We start from the raw sequence: 17,689 nt of genomic DNA, 5'->3' as shown, positions 1-17,689 counted from the left end.
ACATAACTAAAGAAAGCCTTGTGATTATCCTTAGTGTCCTGTGCAATTTTTCTCTCGAAGCTGGCCTTAGACAATTTTATGAGTGCCCGTAGTTTTTTTGCTAATATTGATCAGTGATGCCTTCCCTTTCTGGGATTTTGCTCTATCATTTAGTAGCTTCCTCCTTCTATTGTATAGTTTGTTTATGGCTGGGGTCCACCAGACAGGATATCTGCCTTTGGAGGACTGGGTCTTGGTTTTATTTGGGATCGCATGATCCATGCATTCCTGAAGGTGTTCATAGAATGCGTTTATAAAGGATTCCACGGTCTGGGCCGTATTTTCCACAGGCCCGCGGGCTTTGAAGGATTCCACCTCGGTTTTGAGGAGTGTGAAATTTGCTTTAGAGAAGTTTTTCACTGTGGTTTTCTGGGCAGGGGGTGGGGTCGGGATGTGAATATCCAGTGAGATTAGTTTATGGTCTGATCTTACCAGTGAGGGATACACATCAAGTGGTAATACCATGTGATACCCTATTAAAGCCTCTCTCTCTGTCTTAACTAATACTGGCTTCAAGCTGACTGCATTATTCAAACCAGGGGCTACATTCGAGTTAGAGTGGATTATTAGGCTCCAGGCGGATGTAGCCCCTGGTTTGAATAATACAATCAGCTTGAAGCCAGTATTAGTTAAAAGACAGAGAGAGAGAGGCCTTAATAGGGTATCACATGGTATTACCACTTGATGTAGTACACTATAGGCTGCTAGATGTTATCAGTGACTCCTTTTTTGTGTGTAGATATGTTAAATATTTATATACTGTTTGTATAAGTTTTTATTTTATTTTAATTTCTATATTTTTATTCTAAATGGTAGAGTTTTATGTAAAGTAGGATTTCTTCTTCCTTTTAGTAGGTATATTTTTATATAGACCTCTATGAGCTATATATTACTTTTAGGCTTGATTGTTAATTAGGATGTGGGATGGGCTGAAGCATGTGATTTTATATTCTCCTATTTAAATGCTGATTTATTGTAATGTTTCATACTGATGAAAGGTGTAGACCCGAAAGCTTTATCTAATATACCTCCCCTTTACTTAGCCCTCATTAGGCCAATCATTGAATATAATGCCCCCTTTGGCATGTATATGTCCAGACACATGCACCAGCTGGAATGTCCATAGAGGTACCTTACTAAAAGGATGCAAGCCCTAAACAACATGTCTTACATGTACCAATTCAAAGCCCTTTCACTATACACACTATCCTACAAATTGTTAAGCGGTGACCCAAGTATCTGGTGTACAAGGCATCCCCTGACCCAATACTGATGGACTTACTGCACATCTGCAAATGAAATGGCATCATTAATGCTGAGTCTAGGGATCCAGACCTCTTCTGCAACATCAACAGAACAATTTGGAGCAACAGGTATATTTCACAGAGGCTACCACTGCCCTGGAACAGACTCCCCATCCACACAAAGTTCTTCCCTGTCCATATTCAAGCGCAACTTGGATCAATGGAGGGGAAACAAAATATTTACCCCAGGACTGCCTCCTGTACTATTAATGGACACAGGAAGCTCCTAAATGCTTTATCCCATGCACGGGTCCCCTGAAATGGTCTATGATATGATCCCAGTTATTCTCATTAGGGATAAAATATAATTATTGACTACAGGATGTGTAATGCCAATCTCTAACTAAATGGGATAGGTTAATTCCAGCACAAAAAGGAAAACTGGATAGGCTTAAAATGGGCCACAGGGGCATCTAGCCTAGTATTTACCTTTGAACTTCGTGCCAAAGCATTAACATTAGACTAGCGTGAACTGCCTTTCTTTACTGTAAAGAGCTGTTGTGATTGATTTTGACAGCTGAAGGAGAAGATGAAACTACAACTTTTCGGCCATTTAGAAGCTGTGAAGATAATAGGGGGGGAAAAAAAGCCTTGTCCCAAGCATTTCTTTCTGAATTAATACAAAATAATATGGATTACATTTTATCCCCATTGAAAGGAAAAGTTGGCTGCTTTCTAATCTGTCTTGCAAAAAAGTTGGTAGAAAAAACTGTGCATTTTACAATTCTCTGAAATTATGGAAAGGACAAGCTGCAGGTGACCTCAGAAAGATGAAACATGTCTGACGACCTGCAGACATAGTTGCCAATCTGCTCAGGTGTCTTCTGAGTCATTTACAGTTCTCAGAAGGTGACCAGCTTTTAAAATCATAACATACTACAGAGTTCAAGACAAGATTCTCATGGCATCACTCCAGATGGCAACTTTGTATTTGATTAAACAAGACATTAAACTGCTACTGTTTATTTGGACAACACAGGATCTAATGAAAGACTGCATGAGTAGTTTAAATGCTAAATAACTGCAACCATGTCTTATATTTATGCAAAGACAACAGTACTGTTTTAATCAACTTTCCAGAGGGCAAAAGTATTTTCCAGCTGAGCTCTTCACCAAGAAATGAAGCACTTGTTCTTAAGATATGAGTTGAAGCTCAGTTATAAATAGAAAGCCCTGATGCATTTTCAGTGGTATTGGATATTACACAATTTATTTCTGAATCCAGGGCAACATCAATAAGATTTGGTCTCTGTGGAGTACATGGCATGGTTCTGAGGGTCACTAACAGAGAAAAGTTACAAAGATCTGACTTCTGACATCCTCAAAATGCAAGGCAGCACCAGAAGAAACATACTGAGAAACTGTCTTGTTGAAGAAGCTGAAGAATTGGAGAAAGGAAATTTCTATGTTTAGGAATAATGAATGACTTATGGTTTGCAAGGTCCCAGAATTAATTATAATAAACTTGATGGAAATGGTGTGATTAAAAATGTGTTTGTTTACTATTACCCTTCATTCTGACTGGAAAACTCAAAAAAAGAAGTTGACCCGAGTCTGTAACTAGAAGGCAAATTTTTGAAAGATTAATTCTGTCTTTGTCTTGGGATTTAAGATGCCTATTGATTGACTGTTTTGTCAGATTCTGTTCATAAAACAGCTGCATGAAACAGAATTCAAATATAAATCTTCTGTGGTGGACGGCAAACTCTCATTAATGCGTGAAATCTCACTTCTGCCCGCTCATAATCAATTAGTAGGTCACAGTCAAATTAAAAAGGTCACCTCTTTAAGAGAGGATTGCTCTGAATGGCCTTTTGTTTCCAAATTCCGTGACTGGAATGGTTACCAGATTCAACTACAATGGTGGCACTCTGGTGACACACTGACAGGGTCAGATGTTCCTAAGAAATGTTGACTGTAATAGAGGATCATGCTGGACTGGACCCACCACAAAGATTATTTGTGATGAGAATCCAGGATTCAAGTTACATGTGAATCTTCCCTCCAGGCAATAATAGCACGACAAACTGGGGGAAAGTGTTGCTTCTAGCTTCTTCCTTTAAAAACATTTCCTCCTACATTGGTTACTGCTGCAGCTTTTGTATGAACTGCTTAGGGTAGTGTGGCTGATTTTTGTAGTATGGTACAACACATCCCTATCCATATCCCCCAACACAACCCAAATGACACATAGCCCACAGACTCAGTGTGCCACTCAACCATAGCCAATAAGGCAAAACAACATACCCAACACACTAGTCATAGGTGACTCTATAGTCAGGCACACTGATATCCCACTCACCAGGTTAAACAAGGAGAAGGTTACTGTCAGCTGCCTGTCGGGTGCCAGGATCCGCCACATAACCCACGCACTCAGGTCACTCCACAACAAGTACAAATATGACTCTGTCATTGTCCATGTTGGTGTGAATGACCTGAAATGTACCTTCCTGGACTACATGAAAAGAGACATGGAAGAGCTCTTCGATCTTGTAGCCCAGGCAGGTATGACCCTAGCCCTGAGTAGCATTCTGCCATCATCCAGAATGATGCCGCAGTACAAGGACAAAATGATTGACTTCAACAATTGGCTAAGCTTCTGGTGTCATTCTAAGGGGGTCCAGTATCTGTCTGCTTGGGATGATATGGTCGACAGACCACGATGCTTTGCCACAGATGGCCTGCACCTGTTGCCCCTGGGATTCTGGATACTGGCTATGGCTCTTGCTGCCCTTATAGTACCTTTTTTAGGCAAGGTTCAAATAACAAATTCACTGCCATAACAGGAACAGGCAAGTAAAAACTGAGGGTAATGCTACTCAATGCTAGAAGTCTAAATCTCAAAATGCACTCACTCGAGGCACTCCTTAAAATGGAGAACATCAACATCTGTGCAGTGACTGAGACCTGGTTCAAGGCTCCAGAGAGTACCCCTGCACTACCAGGCTATAACTCATACCACACTTTTCGGACATGTAACCTGGACCGAAACACCAAAGGCAGAGGTGTGTCCATATTCATTAAGGATATCCACACCTCCAGGCTAGTTGCTCAGCATAATGCTTCCGAGGTTATCCAAGTGCAACTAACTCTGGGCAAAAATGCAATCCAAATTGTAGCTTGCTACAGATCCCCCACCATGCCCCAGGATTTCCACTCCTCTTTTCTTGATGTACTGGAAAATATTAGGGTTCAACCAAACACTCTAATAATGGGTGACTTCAACTACCCCACCATTAACTGGGAAAACTATCTGTGTACCAACTCCTTAGCTCAACTCTTTCTGGAATTCATAAACTCCAATGCCCAGGATCAAATTATCCACACCCACACCAGGGGCAACAATATCCTAGACCTAGTCATTATCAACATGAGTGACCAGTGTTCCACACCTGAAGTCAACTCCTCGTTGGTCCGATCCAACCATAAGCAAATCACCCTTGATATCCACATCCCTCCCCCACCCCCCATTAAGGAAACCATGGTAAAAAATTTCTCCAAAGCCAACTTCATGCTTCTTAAGACAGAAGTGGTGAACTTCATGACACCCATGCAGATGGACAATACAGTTACAACTGCTGAATCTTACACAAATGCACTCTATAAGCACTTACACGAGTGCATGGATAGTGCTATCCCAAACAGAACCAAGACACTATCCTCCAAAAAAAGGAAGCCAATCTGGTGGTCCCCTGCCATAAACAAACTGTACAACAGAAGGAAGAAACTGTTGCAAAAGAGAGTAAAATCCCATGAATGGAGGAGCTCCCTGGTCGGCCTCAGTAAGAAGTTGAGATTCCTTATAAGATCCTCCAAAGCTAGCTATGAAAACAAAATCACCACTAATTCTAAGGACAACCACAAAGCATTCTATAGCTATGTCAAGAATCTCGATGGCAACACCCAGATCTGCTCTGAGTTACAGCACAACGGCACGAAAATTACAGAACCCACTGATATTGCCAACATCCTGGCAGATAGATTCAGTGATAACTTTACCCCCCCACCCCCACCCCCTAAAGGGCCCATATGTATACAGGAAGAATGCAGAGTCCCTGTAATCACAACTATGCAGGTAAAAGTTGCACTCTCTAAAGCCAAAAACACAGCATCCATGGGACCGGGCAACATCCGAGGCTGCGTTTTACACGAACTTCAGAACAAACTGGCTCCCCACTTAAGCACCATATTCAATAATAGCCTTGCATCAGGCTTTGTGCCCACGGAATGGCGCACAGCAACAGTTATCCCACTCCACAAAGGAGGAGCCACCACTGATCCCGGGAACTATAGACTTATTAGCCTGATGAGCCTGGTCTGCAAGGCCATGGAACGTATCATCATGGAACTCATAAACAAAGACATTGGTAACCTCCAAACTCTGGATCCCACCCAGTTCGAGTTTGAGAAAGGCAGATAATGCCTCCTGAACCTGATTGACTTCTTTGAGGCAGTCACCAAAGCCGTAGATGAGGGTAAGGTGGTTCCCACAGCCTATCTTGATCTCGCCAAGGCTTTCAACACCACCCCCATTCTGGAATTATAGCTAAACTCACTAAACTAGGTATAAATTCCTAAGTCACAAGATGGGTTGCCAACTGGCTCACTGACAGAACCCACACTGTAAAAGTTACAGACTCCAAATCTGACCTCAAAGCAGTAACAAGTGGAGTACCACAGGGTTCCATCCTGGGAACTCTCCTGTTTGGTATCTACTTCTCTGAAGTACAGGCTAACACAGAAGGCCTCTGGCTAACGAAGTTCATAGATGACTGCAAACTAGGAGCCACAGTCAAGTCCACGAATGATGTGGACATCCAACAGAAGGGCCTCGTTGAGACAGATGCCTGGTGTCAGAGCCATGGCCTCAAGCTCAATGCCAAAAAGTGCAGTGTCATCCCCTTTGGTAAAAACTCTGTACCCATGAACTACCACATAGGCAGCAATCTACTTAACACTGAATGTGTGATAAGAGACCTTGGGACCCAGGTGGACAGTAGTCTCTCCTTTGATAGTCACATCGCCACAGTAGTCAGGAAGTGCTTCTACATCACACACCTCGTCATAAAAGGGTTCTCATCCAGGAAAAAAGAGGTCATTGTTCCCCTCTACTCGACACTCATTAGACCCATTATACAGTACAACTCCCCTTTTGGAATGTACCTCACAAGACATCTGCCGCAGCTGGAAAGGCCACTGAAGTCCCTCACAAAGAGGATTACTGGCCTCAAACAAATGCCCTACACTGACCGCCTCAAAAAACTCCAGCTTTACTCCGTAGCATATCGCCTACTCCGAGGTGATCTCTGCCTAACATATAAAGCTACGTCAAACCCAGAGCTGTTGGACATGCTACATCTAAAGAAATCCCAATCCCTCCGAGCTACACGCTCTAGGAACCTAAACCTTGTCACCACAACAAACAAGACATGCTGGAGCAATATATTTCTGTCCCAGAGACTTCCCATACTCTGGAACAGGCTACCCATCTATGTCAAGCAAAGTTCTTCATTAGCACTCTTCAAGAAAAATCTTGATGAGTGGATGGGAAATAGGAAATACACTTCAGGGATCACTTCTGTGTCTCTGCTCGACAGTGGCACAGGAAAATAACTTTCTTGGGTGGCGTAAGCCAGGGAACCTCTTTGGCTAGGCTTTCGTAGGCCCTTGGGCCGATAGCCTAGTACCTACCTATGAACCTATAATAGTTTGTTTAAAGGAAATTGATACTCTTTTACTGTATTATGGTAGTTAGTTTGAAGGACATTTAGTTACTTATTGACATTTAACCGGGTTAGTCCAACTGGGCCAGAAGCCCATTTTCACTGGAGACCCGAGGAGAAAAGCTCCAGATTACAAAAGAAGTTTCTTATAAAATTCACAAACAAAAAGCATTTACAGTACAAATAGTTAATTCATGCTTCAGGATAGTACACAAGTTAGAGTTCAAAAAAATAAAAGCATTGATGGAAAAAAATAAGCAAATGTATAGTGCATAAGCAAAGAGAAATTAGTCTAAAGAGATAAACAATAATATGCATTGCAAAATTTAAGACTTCATAATGGCATAGGTGCCGGAAGCTGTTGAAGACTGGGAGGCAGAGGGTGAGAGGGGCATTTAGTGATCTAAAAAGGGCAATTTTTTAAAACTATTTACTACCACAACATAGATTCACTTGGAGGACATTTTAAGTTTAGCCAATTCCCTTTTGGTGCTTGAATTAACGTCTTCTGATTGGTCTTTCCTATCCCATGGCTGCTAATTGTGTATTAGCCCTAGTGAGAATAGCTGTGATTATACCATAGATAATTTGAGGGGACCCATGTAAGGGATGCAGCATTTAGGAACTGCCTCTATCCATCAGTAGCATGAGGGGCAATCCTGGAGTACATTTTCTATTACCCATCCTTAGATCCAAATTCCATTTGAATATGGACAGGGATGAGCTTTGTTTTACTTGAATGGATACTCTGTTCTGGAACAGTGCTGTGATATATATCCATCTCTCCACAACATTCAGTTTAGATACCTGGACTAAGTATTTATGATGCCATTTGACTTGCTGATGTTCAGTAGGTCCATCTGTAGTAGGTCAGAGAATGCCTTGAATGCCAGACACGTCATATCTAAGCATGCTGTAGGATACTGAGTATAGTGATAAATCTTTGAGGTGGTCCATGCAAGACCTATTGTTTAGGACTTGTATCCTTTTAGTAAGGTATCTCTCTGGGTATTCCAATTATTGCATGGGTCTGGACAGATACATGCCAAAGTGGGCATTATACAAAATGACTGACCTAATGAGGGCTTTATAAAGGGGGGGGGGGCAATAACATCTCTAGACCTAGTCACAATAAATTTGTTTATAAGCTGTGCAATATAGAACAACTTTTTATGACTCTGGGCATATGTTGGTCAAAAGTTAGGTCACTGTACACACAAGTTCCCAAACGCCAAACAACTGGGTCATTTCTCAGGGAGCATAGTCAATTTGGCGGTTTCCTGGAGTAGATTACTTCCCAAAGGATACGATAATGCATTTTTTGGAGTTGAGTTTCAATTCATGATTCTGACACCAGTTATTGTTTGGGACACGCCTTCCTGCATGATGGTTAAGTCATCTGGGGATTCATTAACTGCTCCTAGCTTGCAGTCATTTCAAACTTAGTCAGCCAAAGCCCTTTCATATTTCCTTTTACACACACACTCCTTAAAAACTGTACCTAGTAAGGAAACATGATTGTGGCAGCAGCAATGTGTACTGAAACAATACAGAGCAATAAGAAAACACTACTGGATATGATAAGAAAACTGAAACTCTTGGGCAAAAAATGTGAGATTACCACGAACAGAACATTTAAGCCAGTTAGTTATATTAGTATTATTTTTTGTTCCTTTCTTTTATCTTGTTTATAACTCAGTTGTTGCCAAAGTACTGGGTTGTAACCAGTTAGCAAAGAAGACTGTGAACACATTTGCTAAGACATTCCAAGGAGATGCCTACTATCAATCAGTCTTTGTTTCTATTCATCACACCACTGAATATATTATTTATCCTTTCTCTGTCAGCTTAAATTGACTTTCATAACGACATTGTCAACAGGTTCCTTAATGCTAATGAATTATATATTGTTATTCCTAACTTGGACTAAGATAAAGGCACATGGATAACCGCTTCTATCAGTTTCCAAATGCTACAGATCAAAAATCAGCTATCATTAAGTATGAGAGATTTTATTTGAGTGTTACAGCAACCTCTGAAAAAACAACAGATTCAGGCAGTAACTGAATAACAGCCTAAAATAACATTTAAGTGATGGATAGGAGATCGAAAAGACAGTTTTCAGAAACTACTGGTTTATGCAAGATACTGCATCCTCTGTGCCCTACATCCCACATTCCTTTCAAAGCTGCCATCACTCGATGAAAAGGTAAATCAGTTTGTCCACACACCCATACATAAGCAGTATGTGCCTTTCTCTGATTCAGACCTAAATATGATAAGAAAACGTCATCTCCTTACTGTAGCATGACTCTGGCAGCACTCGGAAACTGATGGGCAGAAATGTGTGATTACCAACGGAACAGCTGAACTAGTTAGTTACTTCCGTGCACGCTTGTGTTTAAATCCATGCTAGCGTGTGCGACGCATGCAAGGGAATCCATGTTTTGGGTCCTAAACAAAAACTCAAATTTTCTGGTATGTCATTTCATTAATTTTTCCCCAAGAGACAAGTCTTGCAGCTGTAAAAGTGTTGGGGCCCTCCCTTCCCCTCGCCCTATGGTTCTGGCACCCATGCATAATGGAGAGAAGTTAGCTAACTACACATATGTTAGATACAAGTTTAGAAATAGGGGGAAGAGTGTTGCAAAAATTTCAAGTGGTGGGAATATGATATAGGAGAGAAAAGGAGTTTAGTTTGGGTCACGGCAGGGGCAAGTCTTGGTGTTGAGAAAATGCAGTTTAAGTTCTTTTTTAAAGTGTAGAAGATGGGTGATGGAATGAATGCATACAGGGAGTTTGTTCCAGGCTTGGGCGCCAAACTCCCTGTACACATTCGCTCCATCGCCCATCCTCTGTTGATTGATTGATCCTCTTGATTATCCTGATTGATACTCTTCTACTGTATTAGTCTCCATGACAGACAATGCTGATTGCACAAATGCAATAAGCACAGAAAATGTCAAATATTAAAACTCACTGTACTGCTGCTTAAAGCCCTGCTGTCACCCCTCCCCCAAAGTCTGTCATTACACATATTAAGAGATCACTACACCTAAGGGAGTATTTTCAGATACAGTTAATATTGACTTTACCGTACAAAGACTACACTTATGCTTCCATGAGTAACATCCTCATAAGTTTTGGATATTCAGAAAGCAGCTGCTCCACCACAACAGAAAGATGAAAAAGCTACTTAAGAAACTATGTGCTATGCTGGTCAGATTCTAGTGGGGGTGTCCTAGAGGGCGTGGCTTCAGACTTCCCAAACTGGCACTTTCAACTGGCTTGTATGTTGTGAGAGGGACAGGTGGATTCCAAACTCAAAGGAAGGTTTTCTCTATGGATCCTCTATTTTCTCAGCAGGTAACAAAGCCTTGGTTAACCAAAAGGATTTCCAATATATCACATTATCCATTACTTCAAGGTGTGGTGACAAATTAGAAGACTATGGCTCTGAAATTTGAGGAACTAGATGACTAAACATTCATCCTGATGCCATGAGCTGATGATGAAAACAACAAGCACTACAAAATGCACTACTTGCTGATGCAACCCCCATAAAGTACAAACACACTATTTACTTCACAAGACACTCCAGCATTAAAATGCCTTAGCACATTCCCGTCATGGGCTTAATGTATTTTTCTCTATATTTTTATTCTGACCATATGACTAACCTTATTCTTGTAACATTTTCCAGCCTGAGCTACAATGGGAAATGTGGTCTACAGAAGCATGTCTTTGGGAGATGACAAGAAACAACACCTAGAGAAAATCCACGTGAACAAAAGGTGAACATGCTAACTCCATAGAAAATAAACAAAACAGCAGAAAAGAACAGAGTAGAAGCATAACAGAACCAATAACCTGGAGCTGTGACACAACAACACTACCCACTCAGTTACCAGGCTATGAGTACTAATTCCAAGATATATGCATTCCTGAAGTAAGTGAAAGATTTTCTCCATCTTGTTTGCAGCACACTGTTTCCTTTACCCATCTCTTATCAATATTTCAGTCCAAATTACTTCTGACATCAGCCCTTCTCACCAGCTTCACAGAATGGGCAGACATACAGTCATTAACATAATCTACGTACACCACAGTCTGGTTACCTTAGATTACACTGGCTAAAGTAATGTGACTCACACTCATGAACTTTTAGACCACATCAGTCAAATTACACATGGTAAAGCCAATGCCATGTCACTGTCACTTCCAGATGCTAACACCACAGGAGACGACTGACAAAAGAGAATCCCAAGCAAAATCAGACAAATATTTATCTTTATGAAAAACTGGAAGATCCTGTTCTTATTAGTCACAGGTCTAAAAACTAAAACATACCAGAATTACATTTTTTTTTATCTTGTTGGCCCACACAGAGTTGATCTGCATTTGTAATACACCTTGTAGAAATATGAAATATACAGGCATGCGGATGCATACTATAGTGTAATGACAGTTAGCCTGAATCAGCCTGGAGCAAAATCAAAACCATGCTTAACTACAAGAATAAGGTATGCGTTTGATTTACTTCAGTTAATGTATTTTAACTGAGTTCAATATGTCAGTAGCAAACCAGTAACTTATGGACTTTTTTAAGGGGTGGATTGAAGCTTTCTAAATGCTCCTGATGATATCAGCCCTGAGGTCGTCAGTTGTTAGACTAAGTCGAATCACTTCAAACAATTTTGCTGCTCATTCTATCAATCTTGACTGAATGGCTCTCATTGAATCAGTCCTTAACAGGTTATACAAATTCCCACAAAGTACACAACACAATGAAAAAAAACAGCTCTTAACATAATGGGGCAGAGTCAGTACAGAGCAGACATCAACTAGTATATAATTATTGAGGTGTAGTGAATGTAAACACACAAACATTCAGAACTTTATGCAAATTCATAAAGCAATTTACTTTACAGTTTCAACTTACTTCACAGTCTGTAATACAGTCACTAGTTTCATAATCAAGCAACATGCAACATTCGGACAGCTGATAAGCACATGCAAATCAACCTGGGCTGCTGCTCCTTCATTTTACAAAACATGACTTTTACCTGGTGGTGGGAGAACTGACGACTCATGAGTACCTGTAGTCTGTTGCTGAGAAACATATCCTAAATTTACGCAGGAAAGAAGTGTATTGCTGTGCAAATCAGATAAAAGCCCCAATTTCCTGTGATCTTCAGTAGAAGTTACTGGTAGAAATACAGTATCAATGGCGAACTGTCTATTTATGCCTGAAACGAAAATCAGTCAAGCTGTCAGTGATAAATAAATCTGTCCAAGAGAAGTAAAAAAGTATGACATACTAAACCGGATGTCATACCATTCATAAACATTACAGTTTCTCATATACTAATATCTAAAACAAATCACATGTAACTCATTTCAACTCTATTTTCTTCTATGAATTACACTTGAGCAAACTTATTATATAATTACACACAAGCTTGTTGTGAATTTATAACAAGCCACATCCAGATCATCGGCTGGTCATCTCAGTTTTGTTATTCTAGTTCAACTTTAATTTAACATTTTATTTGTTAATTGAGTAAGTGAACAGCTCCTTTCCAGACATTTTTCAGCCAAAACCTGAGCTGTAAGTGCAAGGGTAAACACCATTCAAGATGGACAATAAAACACAGCCAAGAAGACTCAGGAATAACAGGAACATCTTAAGTACACCATCTATTGCAGTATACACTAGCACTCCATTCAAAAGGAGAACTCTATCCGCTCGGAACTCATGCAGAAGGTGTCTCATTACCTTGAGGCCCAGTTTCTCTCTGACCCAAACAGAAGGCCAATATGGATCAGAGCAAAAATGAATATGGCTCATTTCCTACAGAGGGTCCAGTCATCACCCAAAGTGGGATAGTGTGTCACTCCTGGTAAGCCCTACAAAGGAGTCTTAGGATTACAAAGTGACAGGAGCTTAATAAACCCATGGTTCTCTTGGACACAAACAGAAAGCCAAAATCTGTAATCAGATGTGTCTACAAACTCAACAATGAGGCATGGAACCTGCAAGCGGATAGTTGTCATGTTAAAAGACTTAAGAAATAAACACACACACACACACACACACACACACACACACACACACACATTCTACATTCTGACTGAAAACTCTACAGAACAGCTGAACTTCTATCAGACTAACTTCACAAGAACTGGAATAATAATATACACATACAAGATACATGGATTCCTGCAACCAGGAAAAATACGCCCACTAAATTCCACGGATGATCTGGAACTGGGCTTGCTTGCACCTCTTTCTTTGGATGATTGTTAAGGAATACAGTGGTAACACAACTCTATATTTTTTCCATTTGAGTTAATATTCTTGTGCAATAGACAACTTTCCTTGTACTTCACTTCTTCCCAGATGTGATTCATGCATCTCCTCAAGCATTTGTTTTCTCATCTGAATGGAAACTGCTATCCTGTCAGTTTCGAACATTAAGTCATCATCATCATCATCATCAGCCCCCTTTTTCACATTTTTTCTACATGGGGTCGGGGTATCGTGTTAACTGTCGTCAACTCTTTCGATTCAGTGCCACACTCTTGCCTTCTTCAACACTTATGCCTGATTGTCACAGATCTTTCACACAATCCATCCACCTCTTTACTGAATGTCCTTGCTTCCTCTTAGATCTTTCACACAATCCATCCACCTCTTTGCTGGATGTCCTTGCTTCCTCTTACCTTCTTCCTGCCTGTCCCAAATCTTCCTCACCAGATTGTCTTCTGCTTTTCTACACATGTGCCCAAACCACCGTAATCTGTTCTCTTTGATCTTTATTGCAATTGGAGCTACTTTGGGCTTCTGCTCTTATGTCCCCTTTTCTTCGTCTGTCCCACAATGTGCATCCTACCACCTTTCTTAGGCACTTAATTTCCATCACCTCTAGTGTCTTCAACTGTTCTGCTTTTACTGCCCAAGCTTCTGTACCATACAGTAGTACTGGTCGCACCACTGTGTTGTACACTTTGCTTTCCAGCTTCTTTGGCATTCTTCTGTCATAGACTACACCTGATACTCTATGTCAGTTGGCTGCAGCCCCTCTGATTCTAGCTTTGACCTCTTCATTCAGAGTATCCTTCTCCTCAACCACCGCTCCCAGATACTTGAAGCTGTTTACCTGTTCCACTATCTTCCCTTCTATCTCTGTTCTCAGCTTCTTTCTGATTTCCCCAATTTGCTGCCATTACCACAGTCTTATCTGTAAAACAAATAAAGTATTCACCAAGGCACCAAAATTCACTTCCAACAGTATCCACAGGTACCACCAAGGATCGGAAACCAGCAAATATACTTTGAAAACACAGCTTTAATAAAAAACAACAAAAAACACATACACTACTGGCATTAACGTCTCCTGTCTAATACATTTTCGTTTTAAAAGTTACTTCATCACATGCGGACAGACTTGTGAACCATTCCCTTTATACTCCCTCTACTTAATGAATTGAATTGATTAACCAATGAAATTAAAAAGTTAATTAGTATTATTAGTAAATATTATTATATAAATACAAATATAAATACATATTACGAAAGTTAAAAAATTGTATACACATTGCGAAGACCTAACCAAACTTTAATAATGGTTTGAAACAGATGAAAATATTTGATTAGGTCTTTGCAATGAGTATGCAATTTTTTAACTTTCATAATATGTATTTATATTTGTATTTATATAATAATATTTTAAGTAGAAATTTTAAGATGGGAACAGTTTTTAACATAATTTTAATATGACTATATTTACTTGTACATTGATGTTAATGCCAATTCGCAATGCATATTTATGTTCATGAGTTCAGAGTGTAATTATTAGAATGGATACCAGAGGAAACTTCAAGTTCATTTTCTGTACTTGACATGCAATTTTTTTAAAGTTTTTAAAGTTTTAAAGTACATGATTTTATATTAATTTATGAAGGATTCAATATAGAATACCAATTTTTAGGTAGCTGTACTTAGATAACATGGTTTTTAATATGCAAAATGGTGCTATGTTTACTTCTTATTCAGAGAAGGTTGTACATGCACACAGTCACTTTATATTTATAGTATTCTGTATTAACTACTAATTAACTTTTTAATTTCATTGGTTAATCAATTCAATTAATTAAGTAAAGGGAGTATAAAGGGAATGGTTCACAAGTCTGTCCACATCTGATGAAGTAACTTTTAAACAAAAACGTATTAGACAGAAGACGTTAATGCCAGTAGTGTATGCGTTTTTTTTTTGTTTTTTTATTAAAGCTGTGTTTTCAAAGTATATTTGCTGGTTTCCAATCCTTGGTGGTACCTGTGGATACAGTCTTATATGTGCTTAGTTTCATTCCATGTGCCTTCAGATTTGCATTCCATTCTCCTATCCTTTGCTGAAGTTCTAACTCAGAGTCTGCTTGTACTGCCACACCATCTGCATACAGCAGCTTTGGTGATCTGTCCCCTCCAACCTATTTGCTAATGTAGTCCATCACCACTATGAACAGCAGTGGGCTCACAGCTGAACCCTGATGTACACCCACTCCCACTGGGAACCCATCTGTGAGGCTGATCACTGTTCATACTTGAGTCACTGGGTCCTTGTACATAGCCTGCACTAATTCTACCAATGTTTCCAGGACTTCAAACCACCGCAGTACTGCCCAGATTGGCTTTCTTGGGACCTTGTTGTATGCTTTCTCCAAGTCTAGAAATGCCCAGTTGGACTCTGTCCTCATTTCTACCTTCTCCTCAAATATCTGTCTCAATGCAAACATTGGGTCAGTTGTGCTGCATCCTGATCTGAATCCGAACTGTTCATCTCCCATCTTACATTCTACTACTATGTGTATCAGTTTATCAATCACCCTCTCCAGAAATTTCATGCAATGTGGTAGGAGTTTGATCCCTCTGTACTGCCCATAGTTGTGGCTGTTGTTCTTGTACACTGGCATGAGTATGCTTATTCTTCAGTCATCTGGGATGCGCCTTTCTCTCCACACTGCTATTAGGACCCTCAGGAGCCATTTCTCCCCATCTCACCCAGCATCTTTATCATATCTGCTGTGACCTCATCTGAGCCTGCTGCTTCCCCTGACTTCATCTTCCTTAGTGCTGTTCTTACTTCTTCTAAGCTGGGCTCCTCTTCTTCTCTAACTGTAGGCTGTTTCTGGGGCAGTACAGCTTCTGTGGGGTTTTCTTCATTCAGAAGCTGCTGGAAATGATAATGATGATGTTGATGATGATGATTCTAACATAACGTCTATCCTCTTGCGGGTTCCATGCCTCATTATTGAGTTTGTATACACATCTGATTGCGGACTTTGGCTTTCTGTTAGTTTCGAACATTAAGTCTTGGGCACAAATTATTTCTTCATTGAAAGTAAAATAACACTGGATTTTTTTTTTTATTACAGATGACTTTTGCTCAGGCCATCCTTTCTTTCAGTTACTACATTTCTAAGTCAGTTTCAGCGCATCTCTTAAATTCTTTGTTTCTTATGTCGCTGGTAACTGCAGTTTTACCCAAAGAATCGCTAGTATTTATTCTAACGGTTTTTCATTCTTCTCTAATAAACATGTTCTGCTCAAAACATTTGCTGTGCTGAGCGGCTCGGTGTCATGAAGGGATAAAGCTGTTGCTACACCCGAGATGATCCATGTTTGACTATCGACAATAGTGCTGGAGGAATCACAAGGGGGGGATCATGACAAAGAATAGGAGTGAGTGGCTGTCATCAGCTTGCCCATCGGGGGTGTGCACCTTAGGCTCACTGCAGTAGCATTGTTAAGAGCCTGACTATAACTGTGCTGCAAGTAGTATACCAATTTGTTGAGAAGATGAGCATGCTTGGAAGCATGGTTCCAGTTCCCAAAGGCAGCAATTGTGGAGTTCACAAGGCTGTCATGGGCTGGTGGGTAATGGGGCATTTGCCAGTGGTAGTATGATGCTCTACCAGCATCCTTTATCTCCTCACTGGTCCCAGATGTGGTCTGGGTTGAGCCCAGGGGAGGTAGGTGGGTATGGTAGGTTCTGCGAATGAAGAAAGAAGCTGTTGGCTGCTAATCATTAGTTGTGGTGAGGAAAAAAGAACAATTCTTCTTCTTCTTTCAGCTTTTCCTGGTTAGGGGCTGCCACAGCGGATCACCTGTCCGCTCATGATTGGCAGTGGAGTTTTACGATGTCGAGTTGAAGGCACACACATGCACGCACTCATGCCTTGGGCCAATTTAGAGTATCCAATCCACCTACAGCATGTCTTTGGGATGTGGGAGGAAACCGGAGCACCCGGAGGAAACCCACATGTCCACAGGGAGGACATACAGACTCTGCACAGAAGGCACCCCAGCCGAGGATCGAACTGGAGAACCTCTTGCTGTGAGGCGGCAACGCTAACCGATGCACCACCATGGCCGTCTCTACTAAGTGTAATTCCTTCTCTAACCTGCAGAGCACTTTGATTTCATATTTCTGTAGATGATCTATAATTTCAGAAGTGTTTTGTAAAATAATTTTTGGGAAATTTATGAGTTTGATTGCAGTGGGTGAGATCATCATCAACAGCCCCCTTTTTCCCATTTTCTATATGGAGTAGGGGTAT

At 40.5% G+C, this 17,689-nt stretch overlaps 1 protein-coding gene across 1 annotated transcript in view; it reads right to left on the bottom strand.

Annotated features, from left to right (window-relative positions):
* Nucleotides 1-17,689, bottom strand: part of RADX (RPA1 related single stranded DNA binding protein, X-linked) — an 804,920-nt gene that overhangs the window by 178,109 nt on the left and 609,122 nt on the right. The window contains exon 13 of the mRNA XM_044057246.1: nucleotides 12,133-12,315. Coding sequence (XP_043913181.1) covers nucleotides 12,133-12,315 — 183 coding nt within the window. The remainder of the gene's footprint in view (nucleotides 1-12,132; nucleotides 12,316-17,689) is intronic.

This window comes from Protopterus annectens, chromosome 15.part0 (assembly GCF_019279795.1).
Source record: "Protopterus annectens isolate FY-2018-M chromosome 15.part0, PAN1.0, whole genome shotgun sequence".
NCBI classification, from domain to species: Eukaryota; Metazoa; Chordata; order Ceratodontiformes; family Protopteridae; genus Protopterus; species Protopterus annectens.
Note: the sequence above shows the minus strand (reverse complement) of the source record. Positions and strands in the feature narration are given on the sequence as shown.